This window comes from Pseudopipra pipra, chromosome 8 (genome assembly GCF_036250125.1).
Source record: "Pseudopipra pipra isolate bDixPip1 chromosome 8, bDixPip1.hap1, whole genome shotgun sequence".
In the NCBI taxonomy this organism is placed as follows: Eukaryota; Metazoa; Chordata; class Aves; order Passeriformes; family Pipridae; genus Pseudopipra; species Pseudopipra pipra.
Window position 1 is genome coordinate 34,790,954 of NC_087556.1, and position 24,775 is coordinate 34,815,728.

The following is a 24,775-nucleotide window of genomic DNA, read 5'->3' on the forward strand; positions in this document are numbered from 1 at the left end:
GCCAAGACATCCCAGTAAAACTGAGCATTAGAATTTATACCCTACATCTGTAGAAGAATGAGGCTCCAAAGGTTGATCTGGCCCGTCCTATCTCAGATCAGGCAATATTTTTTATCACTACTTGATTTGTACAGAATGATTATACAGGAGTGGTAAAGCTTCTGTTCACTGGATAATTTGTGCTGCTCTGGAAGTAGCACTAGGGGTGAAAATCCAGCCGGAACCAGCATATGCCCTTATTATAAATTATCTTAACTCTATGTGTAGGCTCAGTGTTACCTTTGGAACTAGAATGGTGAATATACGTATTTCCTTTCCTCAATTATCACAATGTTATTTTCTTACTGCTAATAGATAATTACTTACTTAAGCAGACTGTAAAACGTTCCAGTAAATTCCCAGTAGGCTTTCTTCAGCAGATAGTCCTGGTCTTATAAATATTTATATTTCTGTTCTGCATTTGAAACTGCAGGCTTGTTTCCCTGCAGTTTGTACATAAGTGGGATTATGTCACGTATCAAAAGCAAATTAATGCCAACTATTTGCAACATACCCTCATCTGCAGGCCTCTGTTGAGCTTGCTCTGCTTTGCCAGTGTCTTCCCTCAATCTACCACTATGGTCCTCAGCTGCATCTGCCAGCAAGACTCCCTTCCATCCTTCGAATCACATAGTTTATAAAAAAGAAAAGGAGTATGGGCTGAATTAAAATCAAAAGTCCTGTTGAGCTGGGGTCCTCAGTCGGTCTATGCAAAGTCTTCATGGAGTTAGAGGTCATTTGGGCCACAAGAGCCCATAATCCTCTTTGCTGGAGTCACTGTATTGCACTTCTACTGCTCCTCCTCATCTGATGAGAAGAAATAGAGGTCAGCTAGAAATAGGCCAATTGTTGCTCTAATGTTCTTTTCATTGATCTCCATTCAGGCCGTGCCTCTCTGTTCATTTTGGTTGTGGGACAAACTGCAACCGTAATGCAATAGTTGACATAACTCAATATTCCTGCTGGTGTATTCCAACCTTCCTTCTGTAGAGAAGCACAGCTTGGGTCTAGAGACAAAGGGGATAAAGAGTCCTCTTTCTGCGAAGGTTCACAGTGCTAGAATAGAGGAAAGAAAGACAAAAGGCATGAGTCCAGAAACAGAATCAGAAGCTGTCAAAGCTGATGCTGAGAAGAACAAACAAACTGGAGGACAATGGTAAATACAACTGATTGTACTCAGATGTTAGTGAAGAAATGTAAGCATGAACATTGCTATTCACAGCTCTACTGTTCCTGACAAAGGCAAAAACAATACCATGTGCTCAGTGGAGTGATCACACACTGTCGTTTGGAAGGGGATATGGGGTCATAGTCCTGCCTCTACATTCTTGAAAAATAAGACATTTGTACCGACCAGGGAGCCCAAGCATCTGGAAAGCAGTTTTGCAGAGAAGGCCCTGGGGGTCCTGGTGAGTGAAATGGCCATGAGGCAGCAATGTGCCCTTGCAGCAAAGTCAGCCAGTGACATCCTGGTGCTGCCTTCAGAGGAGTGCTGCCTGAAGGTCAGGGAGGGTGATTCTTCCCCTCTGCTCAGCACTGGGGAGAAACACCTGGGGTGCAGGTTCCAGTCCTGGGCTTCCCAGCACAAAACACATGGATGGACTTAATGGAGCAAGTCTAGCAGAGGGCCACTAAGATGATTAAAGATCTGGAGCATCCCTCATATGAGGAGAGGCCAAGAGAAGAGAGGGCTCAGGGAGGTCTCATCAATGTGTACAAATATCTGATGGGATGGAGTGAAGACAGAGCCAAACTCCTCTCAGTGGTGCCTGGTGGCAGGATGAAAGAAATGGGCATGAACTGAGGTACATTAAGCTCCATTTAAACATAAGAAAAAGGAATTTATGTGAGGGTTTTCAGGCAGTGGGGTAGGTTGCCCAACGATTGTACAGATTCCTCAATTCTTCAACATACTCAGACCAACTGGTCACAGTCCTGAGCAACTTTTTTTCTCTGATCCTGTTTTGAAGATGGGGATAGACTTGAGGATCTCCACATCATCCAGCCAGAGCTGGTTTGTGACACGGTGGACAGAAAATTTATGGATGCTATCAAGGAGATTCAAGAATAGAGGAGGACTAAATGCACTGTGGTTAAATTTATCCACAATAATTAAATCTTCTAGGCATGGTTCTTGAACACAAACTTGGCTAACAGGCTTCTTGCCAGGCTTCACCACTTTCATCTGACTGGTGCATTTCTGGGACATCCAGTGAAAGTTCTGGAACTTATATGAGGGCCTATGCCTTGATAACAGGCACCTTTGACTCACAGTTGCTAAAAGGCCGGCATCCTTTGTACATAATGTGCCCTAGGTTATCTCTCTTTTCTGTTGCACAAGCTGACATCAGAGCGGCACGAAGTTTTTTGCAAAATAAAGTACCATAAAAGTCTGCAAATAATGGGGGTTACTAGGTTGCATTCCTGGCAGCATATCAGCAATCCATTGCTGTTCTCACATCAGTAATAAACAGAAACTACTGCCTCAGCTCTTGACCACCTATCACTGAGATAGAATACATGGGATTGGATTTGTCTTACTGTAATCAAAAGACACCAGGAACAAGAAAACCGAAAGAAGTTTGTCTAAGAAAATCAGCCTCAATTGACTGATGATATCTTCTATCAGAGCTCAGCTGTTTGCTGGAACAAGTGTTCAATAAGCTATACTGTTATACTTGGATTAAAGAAAAAAAGGTCATCTTTTTCTATGCAATTTCAGTAAAAAAAATCAGTTTCAAACTACCAAAGATTAAATTTTTCAATCACAGTTGACATTTTTAGTGGTACTTAGAGCTGTTAGAGACTACAGAAAGCTCTGCTGTCTCCATTGATCAATCATTTTCTTTCAGTTTAAGAAAGAAATGGATAAAAAGATTTACTTACTGTACTACTCTGTGTTATAGATCCATGGACTGGTTTTCTGTCGTGTGCTTCTTGCAGGAGGGAGCTTGAACATAATCAGTCTTCACAGTGATCCTGCCCAGGAATGCTCTGCAGGACTTCAATTCTTGGATATTTTGTGTTGTACACAGGCGAGTAATACCCCATCAGGGCAACACTCTGCACTGCTCACGTTTTCACTCTTAGTCTGCTTTACTTTGTCCCTACAACAGGAAAAATGTTTGGTTGGAAATCTAAGAAAGTGGCAAAAGATATGTATCAGAAATCTTAAGAGCCATACGCAGGTGAAATCAATCTGTACAGCACCCATACCTACGACTAACATTTGGGTGGTGTCCTGGCTGGGTAGGGTCTCATATCCAACTAAACCCAAAGTGTGAACAGAGCTGCATTTCCCTCATGACATGACACACATGCATTTTGGTCACATAACGAATGAAAGTCTTCGACAGCCCTGCATTTAAAAGGTTTCTGGGAAAGGGTGTCAGAACAACTCGGCAAATGCTTCTTATGGGCCATATCTGCTCCTGCCTTGCATGACCATGCAGCTGCATTCTTTCCTACTGCTTTATATCTGATCCTCAAGCCTGGCTTTTGGCTTCCAGTCCCTTTTTATACTCCTCTATTCAAATCGCAGTCAGTTTTTTGAAAAGCTTTGAGTGATCTTCCCATCTTCCTTTTGTGCCTGTTTCTTTTCTGAGCTTTACTGAGACAAAATGCACCTGGCAGTAGCAGCTGGCTGCTGAAAGAGAAGCTGTGAACAGAGAAGGCAATTTTGCTCCAAGACTTCCAACTCTTCAGTGTTACCATCTGTTCACCTTCATGCCCTGACCTTGCCTTCAAACCAGAAGGACCAGCAGGAAGGAAATGATGCTACTAGTTATTCAAGGGAATTGCTCAAGGAAAGTCATCTCTTCAGATGCTCTGAAAATGTATTTGTAGCTAACTCTCTGGCCACGATATTATATCTTTGCCAAGGATTTTTGTTCAGCCTATTTACCTCCCAGAAGTTATCATAATCCAAAAAAAAAAATTATCTTAAAGCAATTTTTCTTCTGGATAAGCATAGAAAAACAGAGGAGAAGCTGAATTAAGCTAATTCAAAATTAATCAACTCTGCTTACTTGGGACAGTTAGTAGATTAAAAAATTTTTCTAAATTTTTATTTGCATGTTGTTCAAGGAAATTCAAAAGCTAATAGAGAAAGAATTCCTTCATGTGGTGTAACTGTGGTATCATGTCTTACTGTATTTGTGTTTCAAATCCATTTATGTGCAGAGAAACAGCTGTGGTTCTAAGGGAGAGGAAAAACCATTTTAAAGTTACTTAATGCTTTTAATCCTAAAGAAGCCAACTGAACTAAAAGTATGGATTCCCAGAGATACAAGCCTACATTGTTAGCCAGTGGTAGTTTTGATTTCCCCACTCAGCCCAGCTCATGTTATGTCTTTCCAAAGATTCCCTGGACTGAGATGTCTACATTGTGCTGCTCCATGTTGTGTCTGTTTTAGGAATTTTATCTTCTTTCAGAGGTTAAAAACCAGAAAAAACAAAAGGCCATAATGGAAAAGTCAGGATTGCTGGTTTCAGACTTTCCTCTGCTCAAGGCCCCAAGCCTTTCATATAAATGCTTTTCATATAAAAATCGTGTGCTTTGGTTTGTTATTTAAAGTAGAAGTGGATTTTGTTTGTATCTATCATAATTCTTAACACTTCTTAATACTTTTTATTGCATTTCTTCCTTGCACTAATCAAAGATCTGAAAGCATCAAGCAGCTTGACTTAGAAATGTGTGGTTTTAGTAATTAAATTCTGCACCAAAGAAAAAATTATCAATTTTTTAAAAATCATCCTATCTCCAGTCTAATACTCAGTGCAACATAATCTAGTTTTCTGAGCTGTGTGTTTTATCTTCTCTGAATCAAAAATTTAGCAAGATAGAATGTGAAGTGTAGTATGTACCATTTCCTTTTATCTTCTTTTTTTTCCCCACCTAACTGGGTAGATCATTTCTGATCTGCCCATTTTTTTATGACGTGAGGGGTGCTCTACACGTGACCATCTGAGGCAACAGGAGCTTAGCATTTACTGAATGGATGGGCAATGACAACCATAAATATACCTCCCCTGTTTCTCCCCCATTCCCAATTACCAGGCATTATATAACAATCTATAGGCAGGGGAAAGGAGTTAGTAAATTTTACCACATTAAATGAAGTTAGTTTTACACGTACAAATTTCTGTATCAGATATTGCAAGATGGCAACTCTGTCTTGACATTTAACTGTGAGCCAAGAGAAATAATTACAGTCAAATATTTTAATTAGCAAATGTTTAAATAAGTTACGTGTGTAACTTTTCTACTATGATTGGTGTCTCAAATTCCTTGAAAATGACTGAGGCAGTTAAGTGTTTTCCTTCACCCCTGAAAGATCAGGCATCAAATACACTTCTCAAAAACCATTCTGGAGATATTTGCTGAAATACTTACTGCTTGAATGATGCACTCAGCTTACAAATTTCACAATGAGGGCACATATTGAGGGCAAACATACCTCAGTCTCCACACTGGGGAACTCCCAAAGGCCAAGCCAGAGTGGGCTACACCTGTCTGCAGAGCCTGGCACAACTGGGGCATGACTGTGCCAATACCAGGCAGCAGGTTTTGGTCTTCAGCATTAAAAGACAGCAATGCTTTCAGATAGGCTGAGGGAGTGATAAGATCTGCCCAGTGGGCTCCACACTGTGTTTGCTGTTATATAAATAACCAAGAATTAGTATAAAGAAGAGAGCCTAGGAGTTGGCTGTACCATAACTCGTGGGCAGGCACTGGCCACAGTGACTGACTGCCCAAGTGCTCACAGCCTGCTGGAAAGGTTAGGCAAGGCTCACCTGCCCAACCCAGGCACTTCACCAAACATATCTTGTTAGATAACAAGAGTTTTGTATTGGTCTATTTGTCTAAAAATAACAGAAAGAAATAAAAAGGGGAAAAGGTGGCGGAAACCTTCATCTTTATATCCCTTCACCTTAAAGTGAAGGGATATAAAATATTTCTTTTTCACTTTCATTGACTTTCAGATTTATTAGATGGATTGCAAGCTCAACAAATATGGTCCAAGAACAGCTGGGATCAATGGAAATATTCAAAGTACTCACAAAAGATTCTGCACTGTGTTTGCAAGTTATCTGTTGTAAGAATCTCATACATCTCATCCCCTCAATGACCCATATTCTTTCCTTGAGGATTTCACTGTGCTGCAACTGCCTTGCCTTTGATGTTCCCTGGTTCACGTGAACACAATAACACAATGAGCTGACTTTTTCTTGTCATAAGCATTCATGAGTCACCCCTTGAAAAAGAAGAAGACAATAGCCATTGACTTGTTCCATTGTCCTCTTCATAGCTGCCTCCCTACATTGTAGGAAGATCGGTGTCACTTTGAACCAAGAACTGGAGCTAAGAATAGTAATAATAAGGACTTTTACTGAGCTGACCAGCAGCCTTGAAAGAGAAATAAATGCTACCACAAGCCTTTTCCAACAAGATTTGGTGGAGCACTTAAGGAAAGAGTGGTTAAAAAAAGAAAATATGAGTAGATGTCAGTTATTAACAATCATTATCTGCATTTACTAAGAGCACTGCAATGACTACGCTATTCAATCTAAAATTTAGGATTTGATATATAGCCAGAGAAGACATACATAGACAAGTAATGGTGAGGAAAACCTCAGACCTTAATGCAAATATGACAGTGTAAATACAGCTATGGAGATGTTGATATATTTTCTATTCATTCAACAGTATTTAACAGAGTGGGAAATTATAGAGACACTTGGTGTTTTGCTGCAATTATGTAGGTTGCAGTTGCATGATAATAGAAATTTATTAGAAACTATTAGCTACTCCACATACTTTAGTCATAAATATTAAGTACATCTGAAGAGCTAAACTTTCATCCTCAATCTATGTTATCTCTTAGCCCTCTTTCCCTTCAGGACCCTTCCTAAGAAAATTCCTTTCTAGCTGTATGCAACTACTTTTTATCACAGTGGCACATGATAAGTCAAAGACACTGAACTGTGATAGAAGGGTTTTTTCCTTTGAGAAGATTTGAACATGTTCCCAGCATCCTCAGCTCCTCTTCATCAGATTTTTGCCCCAGACCCTTTCTCAGCTCGACACACTCCAGCACATCAATGACTTTTTCGCAGTGGGGAGCCCAAAACTGAACCCAGAATTCGAGGTGCCTCACCAGTGCTGATTCCCTGGTTGTCCTGGACATGCTGCACGATGGTACTCAGGATGCCATCCTGAGTTGCAATAAATTTTGCAATAATATTGCAATAATATTGCAATAAAATTGCAATAAATATTGCAATGTTGCAATAAAGGTGCCAACTGTCTGTTGACTCAGGTGGAGCAGACCTGAGAGCAGACACTGTAGTTCATTTTGACCTGTCTTGGCTACAGTCCCAGGCCAGCCTTATCACACACAGTCCAGTGCTAAGGATGAAAATGCCCTTTCCATGTGTCATGGATGTGTTACTGCAGAAATACAACTGTGCTCCTTCCCAAGCTGGCAAAGAAAGGGCTCGGCAATTTTGGAAGCAAGAGGAGAAAGTAACAGAATGTATTGAAAATTGTCAGGCTGAGAAAAAGTGTAAAGAAGGGAAGGGTAAAGGTACTATTTGTGCTGTCTTAGGAGTGTGTTTATCTTGCGCCCAACAAGAAGCAAAAATCTGCCTACTCCTGCAAAGATTGCTGATGGGGAATATAGTGCTTTGAAATCAGAAAATGAGATGCTAAAATTGTCTTTGAATTTTGAGAGGGATTTGGGAGAGAAATTAGAACCTCGAGTGAATAAACTGACTACTGAGAACGAGTTGCTCAGGGCGGAGGTCAGAGAGCTTAAATTAGTGCTTCCGAGAAGTGATAAGAAACCGCAGTTAAAGAAACAGAACGTGTCGGTAGCCGGGAAACCTCGTTAAGTCATATCTTATTTCGACACCGAGATTTACAGCAGTGACAGCGAGGATGATGGATGTGTGGACTTTTCAGACACTGAGTGTCAGAGAGCAGACAGGTTCCAGCCAGGCATTCTTGGAGTGACAGCCCTTTTGCCACCTTGCAATTTTCAAAGAAGCTTGTGTTTTCGAGAAGTACTGCACTCCAGGAAGGCATTATTAACCCTGATAATGCTCATTTATTGCTAGTAGTTGTTATCTTTTCCCTGCAGAAGTGCAAGCTGAAAAACTGGCACCTCTACCTTACATGAAGCAGAGCTTTGGTATTGCAAAAGAAAAAAAAAAAAGAGCTATACTGCCTGCACTTGAAATTATTTATGGGCAAAGAAAAAACCCCAAACTAAACAAACAAAAAAAACTCCCTAGGTATGGGACTTTTGTTTTCCAGAATTGATTTTGACTGACAGTGAAGTGCTAGGTTAACCTGTACCAATCATTATACTATCATGGCAATACTATAATTAGGATTTGTATGAATTTTACAGAAGTGCCCGACTTAGGCAGTAAGTCACAGACATAAGCTGTTATGCAGTGCTGATCTCACAGCAGATCTGGACCACAAATTTGACCTTCCTAGATTTTTTCACGACTCAGGTATGTGATAGTCCCCTGTTCTTGAAGGAGAACCCCATACACAAACAATATATTGCTTGGAAAAACTCTGTATTAGAGATGATGTCCTTCAAGACAGCAAAATTTTGAGTGCCAAATGCAGAGCCACTTTCAGGAATCAAGACAAGAAATATCAACCTAGAAACATTGTCTTCCTGGTTTTGTAATTACATAATTTATATTGGAAATCAGCCATAATAGAAAATAAATAGCTCATTTTCTTAACAAGAACTTGTCATAAATATTCAGATATTATATGTGATGATCCTTATGCAATTGGAAGAATAATTTTTGTCTTTCAGCCATGCATGATCATCCAGGTATTTTTAGCTACATAGAACCTCCTTCATTTGAAACGTTTCATTATTCCATGAAATTTTTATGCAAAATTTTATCTGCTTCTCAAAAAATTGGAAGTGATAGGAAACAGGATTTAAGAGAAGGCTCAGGAGAGTATAACAGTAGCACTTGAGTTCAAATATTTTCCTTGCTAGCACTGACTGCAGTGAAAACAGAAAGCATTAGAGGGCAGCTCCAGCAGTCCCTTGGCTGAAGGGTAAAGACACACATTGCATCACACCGAGATTTACTGAGTACCTCTCACAGGTACAGGTGGGCTCCATTACCATTTGTAATGCACTCACAACTACCCTATGGAAAAGGACTCTCGATCTTAATTTACATCTGAAAAAGTGGGAAACAAACTCATGTTTGTTGTGGAGCAAGAACCAGCCCTCTGTGTTCTCCACAACCCAGGCTGTATTTTTCACTAGCAAAGTCAAGATAACCATCTTGAGAGAAGTAAGCTGATGGTTCAGGTACCCTGATAAGATTTGAGAACCTTATACTGTAGAGGTTGTTAATTTGAGGGTTGTTAATGGGCTGCAAACTTTCCCTGGTCTTCTGACTTCTTTCAGTGCTGAGGTTTTTTGTCAAACCCACCTCTTTTCATGAGATGAGCCACCAGCATAGAGAGGCTGTCATGCTTGGATTTTAATCTTGAATTGGCAATGAAATTACTCAAGGCAAGGAAATTGCTCAGTTCTTCATATTACTCTGCCAATGTGATCAGTAGTTGGTGTTTATCAAGGCTTACAGGATCTGGTATGGAATTAGTTTCTTCTCTTTATGTTTCAAGAGAAACCCAACAAGACTGAAAACAGCAACTAGGGGCAGATCTCGTCCCGATCTGCAGCTTCCTCATGAGGGGAAGCAGAGGGACAGACACTGGTCTCTCCAGTGGAGCAGTGACAGGACCCAAGGGAATGGCCTGAAGTTGTGTAAGGGAAGGTTTATGTTTTATCAGGATAAGGTTCCTCCCCCAGAGGGTGATGGGGCACTGACCAGGCTCCCCAGGGCAGTGGGCACAGCACCAAGGCTGCCAGACCTCAAGGACTGTTTGGACAACCATCTCAGGGACAGGGTGGGATTGTTGGGGTGTCCTGGGCAGGGCCAGGAGTTGGACTTGATGATCCTTGTGGGTCCCTTCCAACTCAGGCTATTTTATGATTCTGTGAACTGCCAGGGGCCGACAGCAATAATAAATGATGCTTGAGAAACATGAGATAGAACAGGAGTTGAAGTCATGTTTTCCTGGATGACAAAACAGTCCAGCGCTTGGAAAGATGAGACAATTCAGTTACACTTGATCCCTCATCTTGTTGTCACCAAAACATAAAAAAAATGGGGAGAAAATGGCATTCTAGATCAGACTTAAAGATTAACCAACTTCTTGCACTCTCATATATCCAGGCTCAGGTGTATATTAATAGAACCTGTTTATAGAACTTAAAGTGCAACTGAAACATTTCAGTTTTACCATTAAGACAGCAAACAACAAACACAAAAGCTTAGAGACCACAAAACTGACTCCCCACAGAACTGCTGAAACAACATTTTTGTTATATGGAGATGAAGATGACTGATGTGAAGTGGGATTAACAGGCATGAATCAGTAAGCATATTCCTAATGTTTATTCTAGAGCTTCTGGTAATCTAGCAGCACAGTTTCTTTCAGAATTCAATTGGCATTTAAAGATCTATCTGTCAAAGGAGACAGTTTCATTTAGATTCAGGTTCATTCCTTTTCTCAGAACCAGGTTCCCGAAGCTGTATTGGGCCAGCAATAACAATCACACTTTCTAGGCCAGAGCTTGCCTCTCTCTTGGGCCTGTTAATACAGCCTTGGTAGCACCTGGAAGAGTAGTCATAGGCCCTGCACACCACCAGTTCACACCGCAGGTAAACCACTGGATCGCTCCAAACAAACTGGAAGGCCGCGAATGTAAAGCGCAGGATGTGTTTGTGGGGTGAATAATATGCAGCATAGGTAGAATCTCGAGCACACCTGAAAAGAGCAAAAAAAATCTCATGAATACACACTACAGTCAGTCATTTACATGCAATAGAACACATGAGAAGTGATTTCTAAACATAATGAAACTGGGGTTAGAAACCTGCAAGCAGGAAAAACAAAATGCCCTTCTTTGGCAGAAATAAACCATGTTACTTCCCCCTCAGGCTGTTGTGTGTCCAGATACATGGTGTTTGTATGTATTTTGAAGGTAAGTTAACCTTATCTGAGGTATGTCACTGTTATCTCCTGGATAATAACAATCCATGGTGAACCAGCCGTAGCCACTCAGTTTACTTGTAATTTTAAGCTGTGGGGTATGTGTGTTATATTTTGGGTCAATCCATCCCCTTTTCCCCAGTAAACCCCAAATGCCCTGTTTATTAATTAGAAACTGACCTTAATGTATGCTATATTCACACTATTCCACTAAATGAATAAAATTTAAAAATAAAATGGAAAGGGAAAGGGAAAGGGAAAGGGAAAGGGAAAGGGAAAGGGAAAGGGAAAGGGAAAGGGAAAGGGAAAGGGAAAGGGAAAGGGAAAGGGAAAGGGAAAGGGAAAGGGAAAGGGAAAGGGAAAGGAAGGAAAATTAGCACAGATATAGGAGTTCAAAGGCAGTTCTATCTGCAATTGTTATGCATAAGAGCTCACCCATTCCTGATTATATCATAGGTTACTGCCGTAGAGTTATGGGGAGCTGGAGATGCCACACACGTGTCCAGGAATAGCACCAGGTTTGGATCAGAGCTGTGCAGGTAGGCTTGAAGGAACAAGTTCTGGTTCATATGGACATAGTATGGTGAGTCGTACACTGGCCGTGAGAAGTATGAAGAGTCATAAAACGTGAGGTTCACATCATATCTGCTGTACTGAGTTTCATTGACTTCAAAGTTGTTGTCCGCGACGTACATGGTTTGTGCCCACGTGTCCTCGAGCATCTTGCAGTTGACATGCAGGTGAAGATTTCTGTTTCTTGTGATTACAGAACCAGAAGAGGACCCTTTAATAACGTTGGAATAGCTGATTGTGTTGTTGTTTCCCTGTTTGGTGCATAAAAGGCAAAATTAATTCATGTAGTGATGTACCCTGTTGTACTTTCAAACTTTGCTGTATCCTTACAGCAATGCACACAGTAAAGACATCATTTCTCAGAAAATCTGCCATGGAAAAGTTTGAATCCAGTAATTTCTGTCCTCAAGATAGGAGTCTGTAATCTCCATGTGATATACAGTGCCTACAAGATCAGACTAGAAAATTACTCACATTAAATGCAGACATAACTGAATTAAATATAACCTGTAAAATACTTTAAACATTATAGAGACAAAGGTTCAGGTCCAGCACAGTATTTAAGCTAAAATCTGGCTTCAAATCTGATTGGTCATATTTAATGAAAGCTTTGAGACGTTTTTAACCATCACATTTAGCCTAGAACCTTGAAAATACCAAATATTTTCTTTCTTGCACAACTTATTCCTGAAAAGATCGACAACAGGCTATTAGGGAATGCCCTGGCAGCAGATGCAGGAACTACAAAGTGCTAACAAACCTTATGCCTCAGGAGAGGGAGAGGACACTTCCAGTCCCTGCAGACCTCAGTATAGTTTTCAGTTTGTGCTGGTTTTCAAAGCTAATTCTTCTGTTTGAATTATTGTACCCTCCCAATATTTGCCCATTTTGTTGGAACATTCATTCCTACCTCTCTGACTGTGCCGCAGCGAGTGTACGGAATGTCGAATACAACAGCCTCTGATGTGATGTTGGGTGTGCAAAGGGGGTCATTCAGGGTGAGATTCCAAGCAGAGTAGCCATGGGACTGAAGGAAGTATCTGCTCACAACTACATGCATGTAGTCTGGCAAACACAGCAGTGCTGGTGGATGGCAAAGAAAACATGTTACAACTGTCCCAAAAAAGGTTGGAAGTTGTGAATTAAATTAACAATATCTTTTGAAGAAGCAGCTGATATGACTTGAAGGAGTTCAGAATCCAAACTATATACTTGAATCTGTATGAAAATGTTACAGATCTAATTCAAAATAACATGAAATGGGCGAAATTGGTACAACAAGGTTAACAATCAGTGAATTAGCAAATAACCGAGAGGCAATTTTTACTCCTGCTTTAAAGATGAACTTACTAGTGCTTGAATCTGCTACAGTGGAGTAATAGTAGGCCTGAAACCCTCTGTATGTGTATCGAGAGTTGCTGTGGAATCGGACAGTCATCAGGTTTGAGGAGGACGTGTATGTGCGATAATAACCAGAACAGAACTTCCCAAGGAGAGGAGAGGTGTGCAGGGGCCCGTCATAAACTTCTATGTAGTCAGAGAGGCATCTGCCACCTTCCATCCTGGGGAGTAAACATGAATACTTAGTTAAATGCTTAATTTTTTTTTTTTTTTCACTCAGATTATCTATTTATAGCAGAAGAGTGCATTTTACTGATGTCACTATCAAATATTTGAGATAGAAATTTAGGTCTCATTAGGTGCCAGCCACATTTTTGACTAAACAAACAAAAATGAACACATTTCTTATCTCAGATGTACTTAAAATGAAAAAGATCCTTGAAATCAAGTAGGTCTTTGCTTAGTAAGTCCAAGTTGTCAGTCCCATACCTTCATCTTCCCAAGTAATAAATTCTTACTTACTGAATATCTTCAAATCTAAGTGTGACAAGGAAGTTGCTCTTTACTTCTATTTCCCACACACAGTTGGCATTGTTTGGATAATTTTGGGGGTAAAATGGACTCTGTAATCTACCAGATGAAGAGGAAAGCAAGCCACCACAAGAGTAATCTTCTGCAGAGAAAAATATGAGAAGGAAAAGATATGTATACACCATTTAAAGTTGCTTTTGGAATATGCCTACATGGAGTTTATGTCTAAAATTCAAAAAATTGTATGATTTATATACAGATCAGTTGCAGCTTAATCAAATGTCAGGGGAATCAAGATCTAAAAAAAAGTCTAGTAGTAAAATGAAGTCAAGGATTTCTAGGATACTTTCAAGTGCAAGCTCAAACTATTCCTAGAAAAAAGAAACGTGTAAATGGACAACATCTTTTAAATTATATTCCAAATTAGAAAACAAAATACACATTTATTTCTTTTAACCTAAAGAATGCACAAGACACCTACTCTGGTCTAAGGGACTTTAAATTTTTATTTTAAATTTCTAGCAAACATTGAAGACCCTTCTCTCACTGGTCCAACGTTCATTATGTGAACGTGAGCCTTTTCCTCTGGGGACCCCCATTAGATGTTCCTTATATGTTCTGCCTGAAGATCAGGAGACACTGTTTCACTGTAAGACTGACTGAGCACATGCACATGTTGCCCTCAGAGGTGGTCAACTCTCCATGCTTGAATACAGCCAAAAAACATCTGGACATGGATTTAGGCAGCCAGCTCCAGGTGACATGGCTTTAGGAGGTGGGATAGACCAGATGACCGCTGGAAATTCCCTCCAACACCAATCACCCTCTGAACCATAACTGAAGAGGTCTATTTACTCCTGCCACAAGTCCCCCGAACCTACCTGAGGTTGATGTCACAGTAGTTTTCCAGTTGGAAGTACCTGGCGCTGTAGGGAGAGAGCAGCAAGTGAGAGCACAGCATTTTATCCAAGACCAGGAGACCAGGGTAGGTCATCCCTCCCCAAAGCAAATCCAGGGATACAGGAACACAAACCCCACAGTCAACACTGTCACCTGGTGGGACCCAGCAAGAGCAACCTCAGCCAGCCTGGGACTCTGTGACCCTCAGCAGGGACAGGAGGTGACCAGACCCCTCCAGCCCTGCTGCCCCACCTGAGCTCAGTGACATGGGGGGAGTGGAGCTGGAGCTGCTGGTGCTGCAGACACAGAGCAGCAGCCACACTTGCTCCTCCACAGCTGCCACAAGGAGTTCACTGCACTGCATCTGAGCGCATCAGCCCTCTTGGGTTTGGGAAAACAAGTGGTTAAGCATGAGCAGGAGCATTGGTCTCTGCAGCAATGAGAGTGCCAGGACCAAGTAACTGCTCTGCCTTCAGTATAGGCCCAAAAAACAGAGGATGGCTCAGTGGCAGCACTGGGGGGGGGGGTGTGGAGAAAGCCCCATCCCTGCCCACCAGGCAAAGAAACAGTGTCTGGCAGTAGTCTCATGGTCGTGCTGTCCAAAAAGATGCCCTCAAGCAGTGATGCCCATCAGTTGGCCCATGGGGTCTGGATGCCCACAGGTGTCAGGAGCCATCAGAAGCCCTTTAAGAGAGTCTCTCATCTTCTGCCCTGCCAAAGGGTACAGGAGAGCTCAGGCCTTACCTGCGGTGCTGTTGAAGGCAAGAAATGAGGAGTAGTAGGCCAGGAAACCTCTGCTGGTGATGCTGAAGTCACTGTGAAACAGGACGGTGAGCTGGTGCCCGGAGGACGTGAAGACTCGAGAGGTGTTGGTGCAAACAGTGCCCAGGAGCGGCCCCCCAAGGGGCCCACCGTCGAACACCTCGATGGCATCGTAGGAGCAGTTGCTGCCTTCCAGCCTGGCGGGGACAGGGGGCTGTGTGGGCACCGCAGGCTGTGCCGCCTCCCGGCACGAGCCCTGAGCCCCGGCTGGAGCTGCAGGGCCCAGCCACCCCAGCCCATCCCCACCTCGCCCCAGGGCTCGGGCACAGCAGCCAAGGCCCTGCAGTGGGCACAAAGCCGCCCCTGAGCCCACAGCCAGCCCCCCCTGCCCAGGACTCACTCCACATCCGAAAAGCGGAGCTCCACTCTGCGGGCCGGGTCCCACAGCTGAATGCGCCACACGCAGCGGGCGTTGTTGGGGTAGGAGTTGGGGTAGCCCGGGCTCTCGATGGAGCCCCACAGACCCTGCAGGAAGCCACCACAGGAGCCTGTCCCTGCGGAGAGGAGCAGAGATCTCTTGGCATCCCATCGCCTGGAGCCCTCAGAGAAAGGTCCCACCAAGGAGGCTCTGCCACAGCCCCACACAGACCCTCCCTCCTGGGCATGGGCCACCACCCCAAACCATCATCCTGGTGTCCCCCCAACCAGAGCACGGCTTGTGCTCGGCCTGTGCAGTAACCCCAATCTCTGGGGTTGGCCATCCAACAGCACACCTGGGGCAGGAGATAAGCAGACCCCTTAACCCCTCTGGACCTAAATGTGGTCAATGACACTGGAGGAGATGGAGCTGGAACTGTGGGGTGCTGCGGGGAGAACTCTGCAGGTGAGTGAGCAGCCTTTTGCCTAAGAGTAAAACTCAGCTGGCAGTCAGCCCTGTCCTAAAGCCAGGGTCCTTCCAGTGCCGCCCAGAGAGGGGACAAGAGCTCATGGCACAGAGTGAAGCACAGAAGGTTCCTTCTGAACATGAGGAAACACTTTTTCACTGGGAGGGTGACTGAGCACAGGCACAGGTTGCCCACAGAGGTGGTGGACTCTCCATGTTGGATTCAGCCAAAAGACTCCTGGACACACTCCTAGGCAGCAAGCTTTGGGGGACCTGGCTTTAGCAGGTGGACTGGATCAGATGACCTCTGGAAATTCTTTCCAACATTAATCCTCCTGTGATTTATGTGATCCATAACCCCAGGGGTCTGACTACTCCTGCCCCCAGTCCTCTGAACCTACCTGAGGTCGCTGTCCCTGTGGTCACCCAGCTGGAATTACCTGGTTCTGGAGGGAGAGAGCAGCAGGTGAACACTCAGCATTTTGCCTAAAAGGAACAGTTTGTCTGGGAGTGACCCCACCCCTAAAGGGACACTGAAACACAGAACCCACAGTCACCACCTGGATCATGGTCGGTCCCTGCGTGGCTGCACCTCCAAGCCTTCCCTCTCCATCCCACCAGCCCAGAGTGCAGCTTGTGTTCTGCATGTGCAAGAGCTCCCATCAGCAGGGCCTCCATCATCTTTCTTGATTGTTAATTGTTGGGGTGATGGGACAGAGCAGACTCTCAACAAGTTTGCTTATGCCACCAAACTGAGAAGAGTGGCTGGTCAAGCAGAAGGTTCTGCTGCCATCCAGAGGGACCTCAACAGGCTGGAGAAATGGCCTGACAGGAACATCATTCAGGACAAGAAGGACAGGTGCCAAGTGCTGCTCCTGGGAAAGAACAACCCCACACACCAGCAGGCACTGAGGGCCACCCATCTGGGGAACAACTCTCCAGAACAGGTCCTGGTGAGCACCAAGTTCAGATGGAGCCAGCAATGGGTTAGCAGGGGCTGTTGAGCTGGATGACTTCCAGAGGTCTCTTCCAACCTCAGCCATGCTGTGATTGTAAGGCCAAGAAACAACCAGACCCCCAAACGCCTCCACACTTAATGATGCTCAGAGACACAGGGGGAGTCCAGCTGGAACTACTTCATGCTGTAGGGAGAGAGCAGCAAGTGAGAGCACAGCATTTTACCCAAGACCAGGAGACCAGGGCAGGTCATCCCTCCCCATAGCAAATCCAGGGATACAGGAACACAAACCCCACAGTCAACACTGTCACCTGGTGGGACCCAGCAAGAGCAACCTCAGCCAGCCTGGGACTCTGTGACCCCAGCAGGGACAGGAGGTGGCCAGACCCCTCCAGCCCTGCTGCCCCACCTGAGCTCAGTGACACGGGGGGAGTGGAGCTGGAGCTGCTGGTGCTGCAGACAGAGAGCAGCAGCCACACTTGCTCCTCCACACAGCTGCCACAAGGAGTTCACTGCACTGCATCTGAGCGCATCAGCCCTCTTGGGTTTGGGAAAACAAGTGGTTAAGCATGAGCAGGAGCATTGGTCTCTGCAGCAATGAGAGCGCCAGGACCAAAAAACAGAGGATGGCTCAGTGGCAGCACTGGGGGGGGGGGGTGGAGAAAGCCCCATCCCTGCCCACCAGGCAAAGAAACAGTGTCTGGCAGTAGCCTCATGGTCGTGCTGTCCAAAAAGATGCCCCCAAGCAATGATGCCCATCAGTTGGCCCATGGGGTCTGGATGCCCACAGGTGTCAGGAGCCATCAGAAGCCCTTTAAGAGAGTCTCTCATCTTCTGCCCTGCCAAAGGGTACAGGAGAGCTCAGGCCTTACCTGTGGTGCTGTTGAAGGCAAGAAATGAGGAGTAGTAGGCCAGGAAACCTCTGCTGGTGATGCTGAAGTCACTGTGAAACAGGACGGTGAGCTGGTGCCCGGAGGACGTGAAGACTCGAGAGGTGTTGGTGCAAACAGTGCCCAGGAGCGGCCCCCCAAGGGGCCCACCGTCGAACACCTCGATGGCATCGTAGGAGCAGTTGCTGCCTTCCAGCCTGGCGGGGACAGGGGGCTGTGTGGGCACTGCAGGCTGTGCCGCCTCCCGGCACGAGCCCTGAGCCCCGGCTGGAGCTGCAGGGCCCAGCCACCCCAGCCCATCCCCACCTCGCCCCAGGGCTCGGGCACAGCAGCCAAGGCCCCGAGGTGGGCACAAAGCCGCCCCTGAGCCCACAGCCAGCCCCCCCTGCCCAGGACTCACTCCACATCCGAAAAGCGGAGCTCCACTCTGCGGGCCGGGTCCCACAGCTGAATGCGCCACACGCAGCGGGCGTTGTTGGGGTAGGAGTTGGGGTAGCCCGGGCTCTCGATGGAGCCCCACAGACCCTGCAGTAAGCCACCACAGGAGCCTGTCCCTGTGGAGAGGAGCAGAGATCTCTTGGCATCCCATCGCCTGGAGCCCTCAGAGAAAGGTCCCACCAAGGAGGCTCTGCCACAGCCCCACACAGACCCTCCCTCCTGGGCACGTGCCACCACCCCAAACCATCATCCTGGTGGCCCCCCAACCAGAGCACGGCTTGTGCTCGGCCTGTGCAGTAACCCCAATCTCTGGGGTTGGCCATCCAACAGGACACCTGGGACAGGAGATAAGCAGACCCCTTAACCCCTCTGGACCTAAATGTGGTCAGTGACACTGGGGGAGATGGAGCTGGAACTATGAGGTGCTGCGGGGAGAACTCAGCAGGTGAGTGAGCAGCATTTTGTCCAAGAAGAAAACCCTGCTGGCAGTCAGCCCTGTCCTAAAGCCAGGGTCCTTCCAGTGCTGCCCAGAGAGGGGACAAGAGCTCATGGCACAAACACAGAAGGTTCCTTCTGAACATCAGGAAACACTTTTTCACTGGGAGGGTGACTGAGCACAGGCACAGGTTGCCCACAGAGGTGGTGGACTCTCCATCCTAGGAGATAGCCAAAAGCCACCTGATCATGGCCTTGAGCAATCAGCTCCAGGCAACCCTGCTTTAGCCAGGGCTTAGGACCCCATTACTCCAGAAGTCCCTTCCAACCTCAACCATCCTGTAATTCTGTGAAGGCAGAAGCTAGTCAGACCCCATAACCCCTCTGGACATACCTGTGGTCCATGGCATGGGGGGCGTCACGCTGAAGATAGCTCTCACTGCAGGGAGAGAGCAGGAAGTGAGAGTGCAGTGCTTTGCCTAAGAGGATCACCCTGTTGGGAGACCCCCCTATCCAAGGGGAACCCCAGGACAGTGAAACCCGAAAGCCACAGTGGTCACTGTAATGAGGCAGGACTGAGCAGCTGCAGTGTCATCTGCCCCAGCACCTGCTCAAGGGCATCCCCACTGTGGCACCATGAAGACCAGTGCAAAACCTCTCCCCCTGAAGAAGTGGCTGCTCAGTCACAAAGGATCCCAAGCAATCTCACATCACCCTGAGCATCAGGGATGTTATCCTGGGTCTGTAAGTGCAGCCCACATTTGGGTCTTCTGCTCTGATGAACCCAGAGCGTCCCAGAGGCAGAACAACCCACGGAAAAGTAGTATATAAATAGAAATCTATGGTTACCTGCTCGTCGAGGCACTGTTAGTCCTGAGTCTGCAAAGAGAGAAAACCAGAGGGTGTGAGGCACTCAGATTCCTCATCTCCTCTCAGAGTATGTACTATAATCTCATGGAGAGCTACGAAGGGATCCATGGGGAGGATGGCCTGGCTAAAACCCATCATCCTCCTCAGTCTGCACAGGAGCAGTCTGCAAAATCCCAGACATCCTGAGCACAGTCTACAAGTGCAGAAGAGTGCTCCCTCTGAAACATGGGCCCCTGCATCAGGGATGTGGACCTATGATCCCCTGCTGCCCTGCAGAGCACAGAGCAAGGGTTGGACAGGCTTCACCCAGCCTCACACAAACACCACGTGGGTTTTCTTCAGGAAACTGCCCCCAAAACACAAAAACCCACCTGAGCATATGACAGAAGCATCTCCATGATGACAGACATAGTACTGGTAGCTGTAGGGGCACTGCAACAAATTGTCTTCATACCCTGCACAATTCACCTCCGTGATGAAGTACGGGTATGAGTCGCTCGAAGGGAAATTGTGCATCACTCCAAGGGGTGATCCGCAGCCAAGCTGCCTGCACACAACCTCAGCATCTTCCATGTTCCACAGGTATCCACACACCTTCTCCCAGCTTCCAAGGAACTGGATTTCCACGTTGCCTGCGCAGCGGTTCGGCCCACCACTCAGCCTCAGCCTAGACCTCGGCTCTTGGAGAGACACAAACCCCTGTGTCAGCCCAGCAGCGCTCTGGGCTCAGGCAGTGGCATTGGACAGGAGAGCACAGGCTCCCACGTCCTCTCTGGGCACCCATCTGCACCCACAGCACAGCTCAGGGCTGGCAGCCCCTGCTTGGTCTCCCATGCTGAGGGACAGACGGGCTGGGCCAGCAGCAGGTCCCATCCCTGTGCCCAGGGCCACCAGAAGGGCCTTGGCAGACACACTCACCATCATCTGGAACTGGAACTGTGGAGAAGAACAAGCAGGGAAAAAAACACAAAGAGAGCAAACGAATTAGGACAAATTTTCTGGAAGTTGTCAGTGCTCTCTACCCTTTCCCCAGCGAGTCACGTTCCCAGTGAAGGGCACAAGTGATAGATCTTTTTATTTCTAGCAAGGAGGCTGGTTGCTGGAGGGCAGAGCCATCCCTGAGTTCCTGGCTCCCGGATAATTTACTTTTTGCATACATCCCTGGTCCCACCCTAGGGCAAGCATGAGCTTTTTCATCATCATAATTTGTTCCCAAGAATAAATACTATGATAAAAACATAAAGCTATCACTATCATGTGAAGTAATAATCTGGTAAATTCTACTTACAACTCACGGGGTCAGGTGTTGTCGGGGGATGTAGTGCTTCTTCTAGAGAAGAAAAAAACATGGATGATATCATATGTGAAGGCCAAAAAGGCAAATATAGTATGAAACTTCTTCAAACCCTGTTTCAGTCTCCAGGAATTAGTGGCCAGCAAATTTTAGATCTAGGAGATTTTATTTAAGTAAATCACAGGTTTTCCTTCCATTAGCAATCAAATCTCATTGTGAACCCACCAAAAACCTGCAACTGGCCCGGAGAGTGCCAAGTGCCCCTGAAGTCAGACCAGTTTTCTCAGGGTACCCAGCCCCCTGAGCTGGAAGACAGGGATGGGGAGCAGAATGAAGCCCCCAAAATCCAAGAGGTAATTGTCAGGGACACCCACAAATCTATGGGGGTGGATGGGATCCACCCAAGGGAGATGGAGGGGCTCAGCCTAGAGAAGAGAAGGCTCAGGAGGGGGACCTTATTGCTCTTTATAACTACCTGGGAGGAGATTGTAGCCAGGTGGGGGTCAGTCCCTTCTCCGAAGTAAGAAGTGATAGGACAAGAGGAAATAGCCTCAAGCTGAGCCAGGGGAAGTTTAGATTGGAGATCAGGGAAAATGTAATCATGGAAAAGGTTGTCAAGCCCTGGAACAGGCTGTCCAGGGCAGCAGTGGGGTCACTGTCCCTGAAGGGATTTAAAAGACATGTAAAAGATGTATAGGTGTAAATGTGTGGGCCATGGCTTAGTGATGGGCTTGGCAGTGCAGGGTTACTGGCTGGACTCCATGATCCAAGAGGTGTTTTCAAACTTAAACAATTCTCTGATTCTCTCTGCTGGTTTCACCTGATCTGATCAGAAGCTGATGGCTCTGCTACTGGCATGGGAATAGGCTGTGAACAACTGCCTCTCCCTCCCTTTTTCCAAACCAAAGAAGGACAAAAATCCTAACAGAAATGAGAGTGACACAAAATATCCGGGGAGATGGTCAGAGCGAGGCCAGTGACAAGGAAGGCTGCATATCCAAAAGCTCCCTGTCACAGGTTCTGCTCACGTTCCCACTGCATCTAAGCTTCTCTCATTCCCTTCCGCTCCCAACAGCACTGATTTCATCAATACCGTGCTGCTGACTGCCGCTGGAGTCAGTAACTCGGTCAAAGAAGGGTTTTCCTTGCTAAGGCTCCTGTACAGCTGATGGAAAGCCTCCAGGTGGCACTGAGAGATCGAGGGCGTCCCGTAGGACAGGGCTCTGACACCCGGGGAAAGGTGATCTCCTTCCTAGTGCTTCTGTGATCAGGTGACAGCACCAAACATATCAAAATTTATAAACATAATCCAAATTAATAAGGGCATTTCATGTGAGTGCTGCTCTGTCTCTGTATAGGTCATTGGAAAATGGTCTACAAACATACCTTCAGTCAAAATTTGTCTGTGCAAACTGTGGATAACTTTGCTCTGGGCTTTCAGATACTCAGAAACTGCTGCATTTATACAGGTTCTGTTTTTTAACGTGGCATTGTGATCCCAAGGTTTTAGCCCAAGGACTGACTTAATCAAGCTTTTCATTGCAGTGATGGCTCTCATTCCTTCTCTGAGAAGAGGGACACACATTCACTTATATGCTGCATTTTAAGTGCACGTGTGTACTACCATATAGATTCTGTATGGGTGCATTCAGACATGGGAGCCCAGTCTGAAGGATACTGAGCCCCTGACTAAGCTGGTGGGTTGGCTACATCGGCTACAACTAAACTAGAACAATTCTCAGATGCAAGCATCAGCCTGGAGAGAATATTTAGCAATGCCAATTCTATAAAAAATGTGCACTTTTATATAATTTTAAAATTACCTGTTGTTAGAGGCCCTTCTGGTTCAGCATCTCCTGTTGTCCAAGCTGCAGACAGTGTCAACACAAGCAAAAACAACAACAACAACAAAAAATTGAAGAACATTACATGAATTAAGTAATAAGGGCGAGAAGTTTGCACGCACAGGAACCCCTGGTGGCATTGGCAAAGGGATGTCAGATGTTTTTCAAGGGAGTGGGTTAGGTGATGATAAAAATCCTTCTCTATGGACAACCTGATAGGTGGGAATATGCCCTCACTGGTTAATATCATGTATCATAAAACTTATTGTCTCTCAAACTCACAGTTTATTTATTTAAAGTGATTTCTGGGTGCAGAAGAGCCTAACAGGGACGTGTGTCATGTTTTCAGTTATTAGGGTACTTTACAATGCATCCCACCACACTGCTCCTCATGCATGCAAGGCTTTAACCCTGAATTAATTAGATGGTAATGAAAGGATTAAACGGTAACTCAATATTTTCCAGCTGAACATCAACATCCCAGCTTAGTTTTCAGCATTACTAATTGCACCTCAAATATTTTTGGAAGGAGTAAATAACAAGGGCATTAAAAACTTGAGGAAATAGCCTTGAATGGTTATTTCTTTCCACCGTGTATGCGGGAGCACAGAAAGGGAAAGCAGGTTTTTGTTTTTCGTTCATTAGTCCAAGCCAAGTTCATTCCAGAATTTTACACCTGGAAGAGGAAGGGATGGAAAGACAGTAGCTGTGCCAACACCTTTGATGTTTTTCCATCCTACCCTCCTGTATAAAGAATGCAACAGCAGCTGCTTAAAAAGAAATGCCTTGTCTCTCCCAGCACCATGCTGGCACTCTGCTCAGCCAGGGAAGCCTCACCTGAAAAATGGGAAAGTGTGTTTTGAACACAGAAAGACTATTTTACCCTGTTGGAAACATCCTCCTTACCATCAGATCCCCCAATGCCACTGTAAGCAAATCAAATTACACTTGTAAGAGGAATTAGCCTGTGGGAAATTAGAATTAAAAAAAAAAAATACAGTAATTCCTATTATATTCTAGTAACTACAACAATGATAGCATAGGGACATGTCCATACTTCTTTCATCTGGGGCACTCTGTTATTAAACACCAATGTGTTGGTCATACCAATGTATCTAATCAAATACCAATTCCGTGGTTCAAAGTGCACCTCTTTAAAATAAACGTATCTTTAGTCCAGAAAATACTTATTAGTCTTTAAATCCATTACCCCAGTATAAAGAATTGGAAATTTATATCATTGGCTTTACAGTATATTCATTTGATTTTATTTTACTGGGCTCTTTACAAAAATGGTGAGAAAAAATTAAATTCATTAAGCAGTTTCTATAAAATTGATTTGCTCGACTCATAACTTTTACCTGTTCACGGTTTTCAAAAGAACTAAGCTGTGCTGGTAAATCCTCTTTTACCCTTAAATCTCAGCATTACCCTGAGGTGAAATATAGCCACGGAGGTGATCAGAATTGAGACTTGTTACCTGCATCCAGCTGAATTTGAAGACTTATCATCACCATCCAAGACAAGATCATGGTGGCAGCCATCTCCTTGGAGCTCCTGGTACAGGAGGGCACCAGAATTTATAGGCAGGGACTACACTGAAGGGTGTAGCTCAGCAGCCCAATCTCTCACTTTAGTAGGTCAACACCACATTCTCCACTGCTCTCACTTCCCTAACTTCCATGTTTGATTTGTTAATCAGGATTTATAGCTTCCTGGTTCTGCAAGACACCACCTGACATCTGATTCAGGGGCAGCAGAGATCAAAAGTGGTTGCAGTAGCTGCTGTTTTTCTCTCCCATCCCTCTCTGGCTGTGAAGTTCAGTTGTGGTCGGTTATGTAACACGTCCCTTTCTTGCTCTTAGGTTTGAGTTGAATCTGAGCCAAAGCTGCTTTTTAAG

At 45.2% G+C, this 24,775-nt stretch overlaps 1 protein-coding gene and 1 long non-coding RNA gene across 2 annotated transcripts; both read right to left on the reverse strand.

Annotated features, from left to right (window-relative positions):
- Window positions 1-8,615: 8,615 nt before the first annotated feature.
- Window positions 8,616-20,413, reverse strand: LOC135418335 (deleted in malignant brain tumors 1 protein-like). Its single transcript, XM_064663601.1, has 14 exons — window positions 20,108-20,413; window positions 19,716-19,745; window positions 19,261-19,305; window positions 18,394-18,547; window positions 17,976-18,190; window positions 16,547-16,591; window positions 15,663-15,816; window positions 15,245-15,459; window positions 14,482-14,526; window positions 13,592-13,742; window positions 13,079-13,290; window positions 12,639-12,811; window positions 11,591-11,979; window positions 8,616-10,930 (listed from the first exon to the last, which is right to left on the reverse strand). Exons 1-14 carry the CDS (start codon window positions 20,307-20,309, stop codon window positions 10,645-10,647), a joined length of 2,316 nt encoding a protein of 771 aa, XP_064519671.1. The 5' UTR covers window positions 20,310-20,413; the 3' UTR covers window positions 8,616-10,644.
- A 243-nt stretch (window positions 20,414-20,656) lies between these two features.
- Window positions 20,657-24,775, reverse strand: LOC135418337 (uncharacterized). The gene is made up of 4 exons (XR_010432392.1): window positions 24,355-24,775; window positions 22,854-22,898; window positions 21,025-21,066; window positions 20,657-20,672 (listed from the first exon to the last, which is right to left on the reverse strand). It is a non-coding gene; the product is annotated as an uncharacterized LOC135418337 (long non-coding RNA).

Coding starts and splice junctions, on each gene's coding strand:
- LOC135418335 (XM_064663601.1), bottom strand. CDS start 20,309: ATGGAAGATGCTGAGGTTGTGTGCAGGCAGCTTGGCTGCGGATCACCC. Junction 16,592..17,975: donor TGCCTTCAACAGCACCACAG/GTAAGGCCTGAG, acceptor CTCTCCCTCCAG/AACCAGGTAATTCCAGCTGG. Junction 14,527..15,244: donor TGCCTTCAACAGCACCGCAG/GTAAGGCCTGAG, acceptor CTCTCCCTACAG/CGCCAGGTACTTCCAACTGG.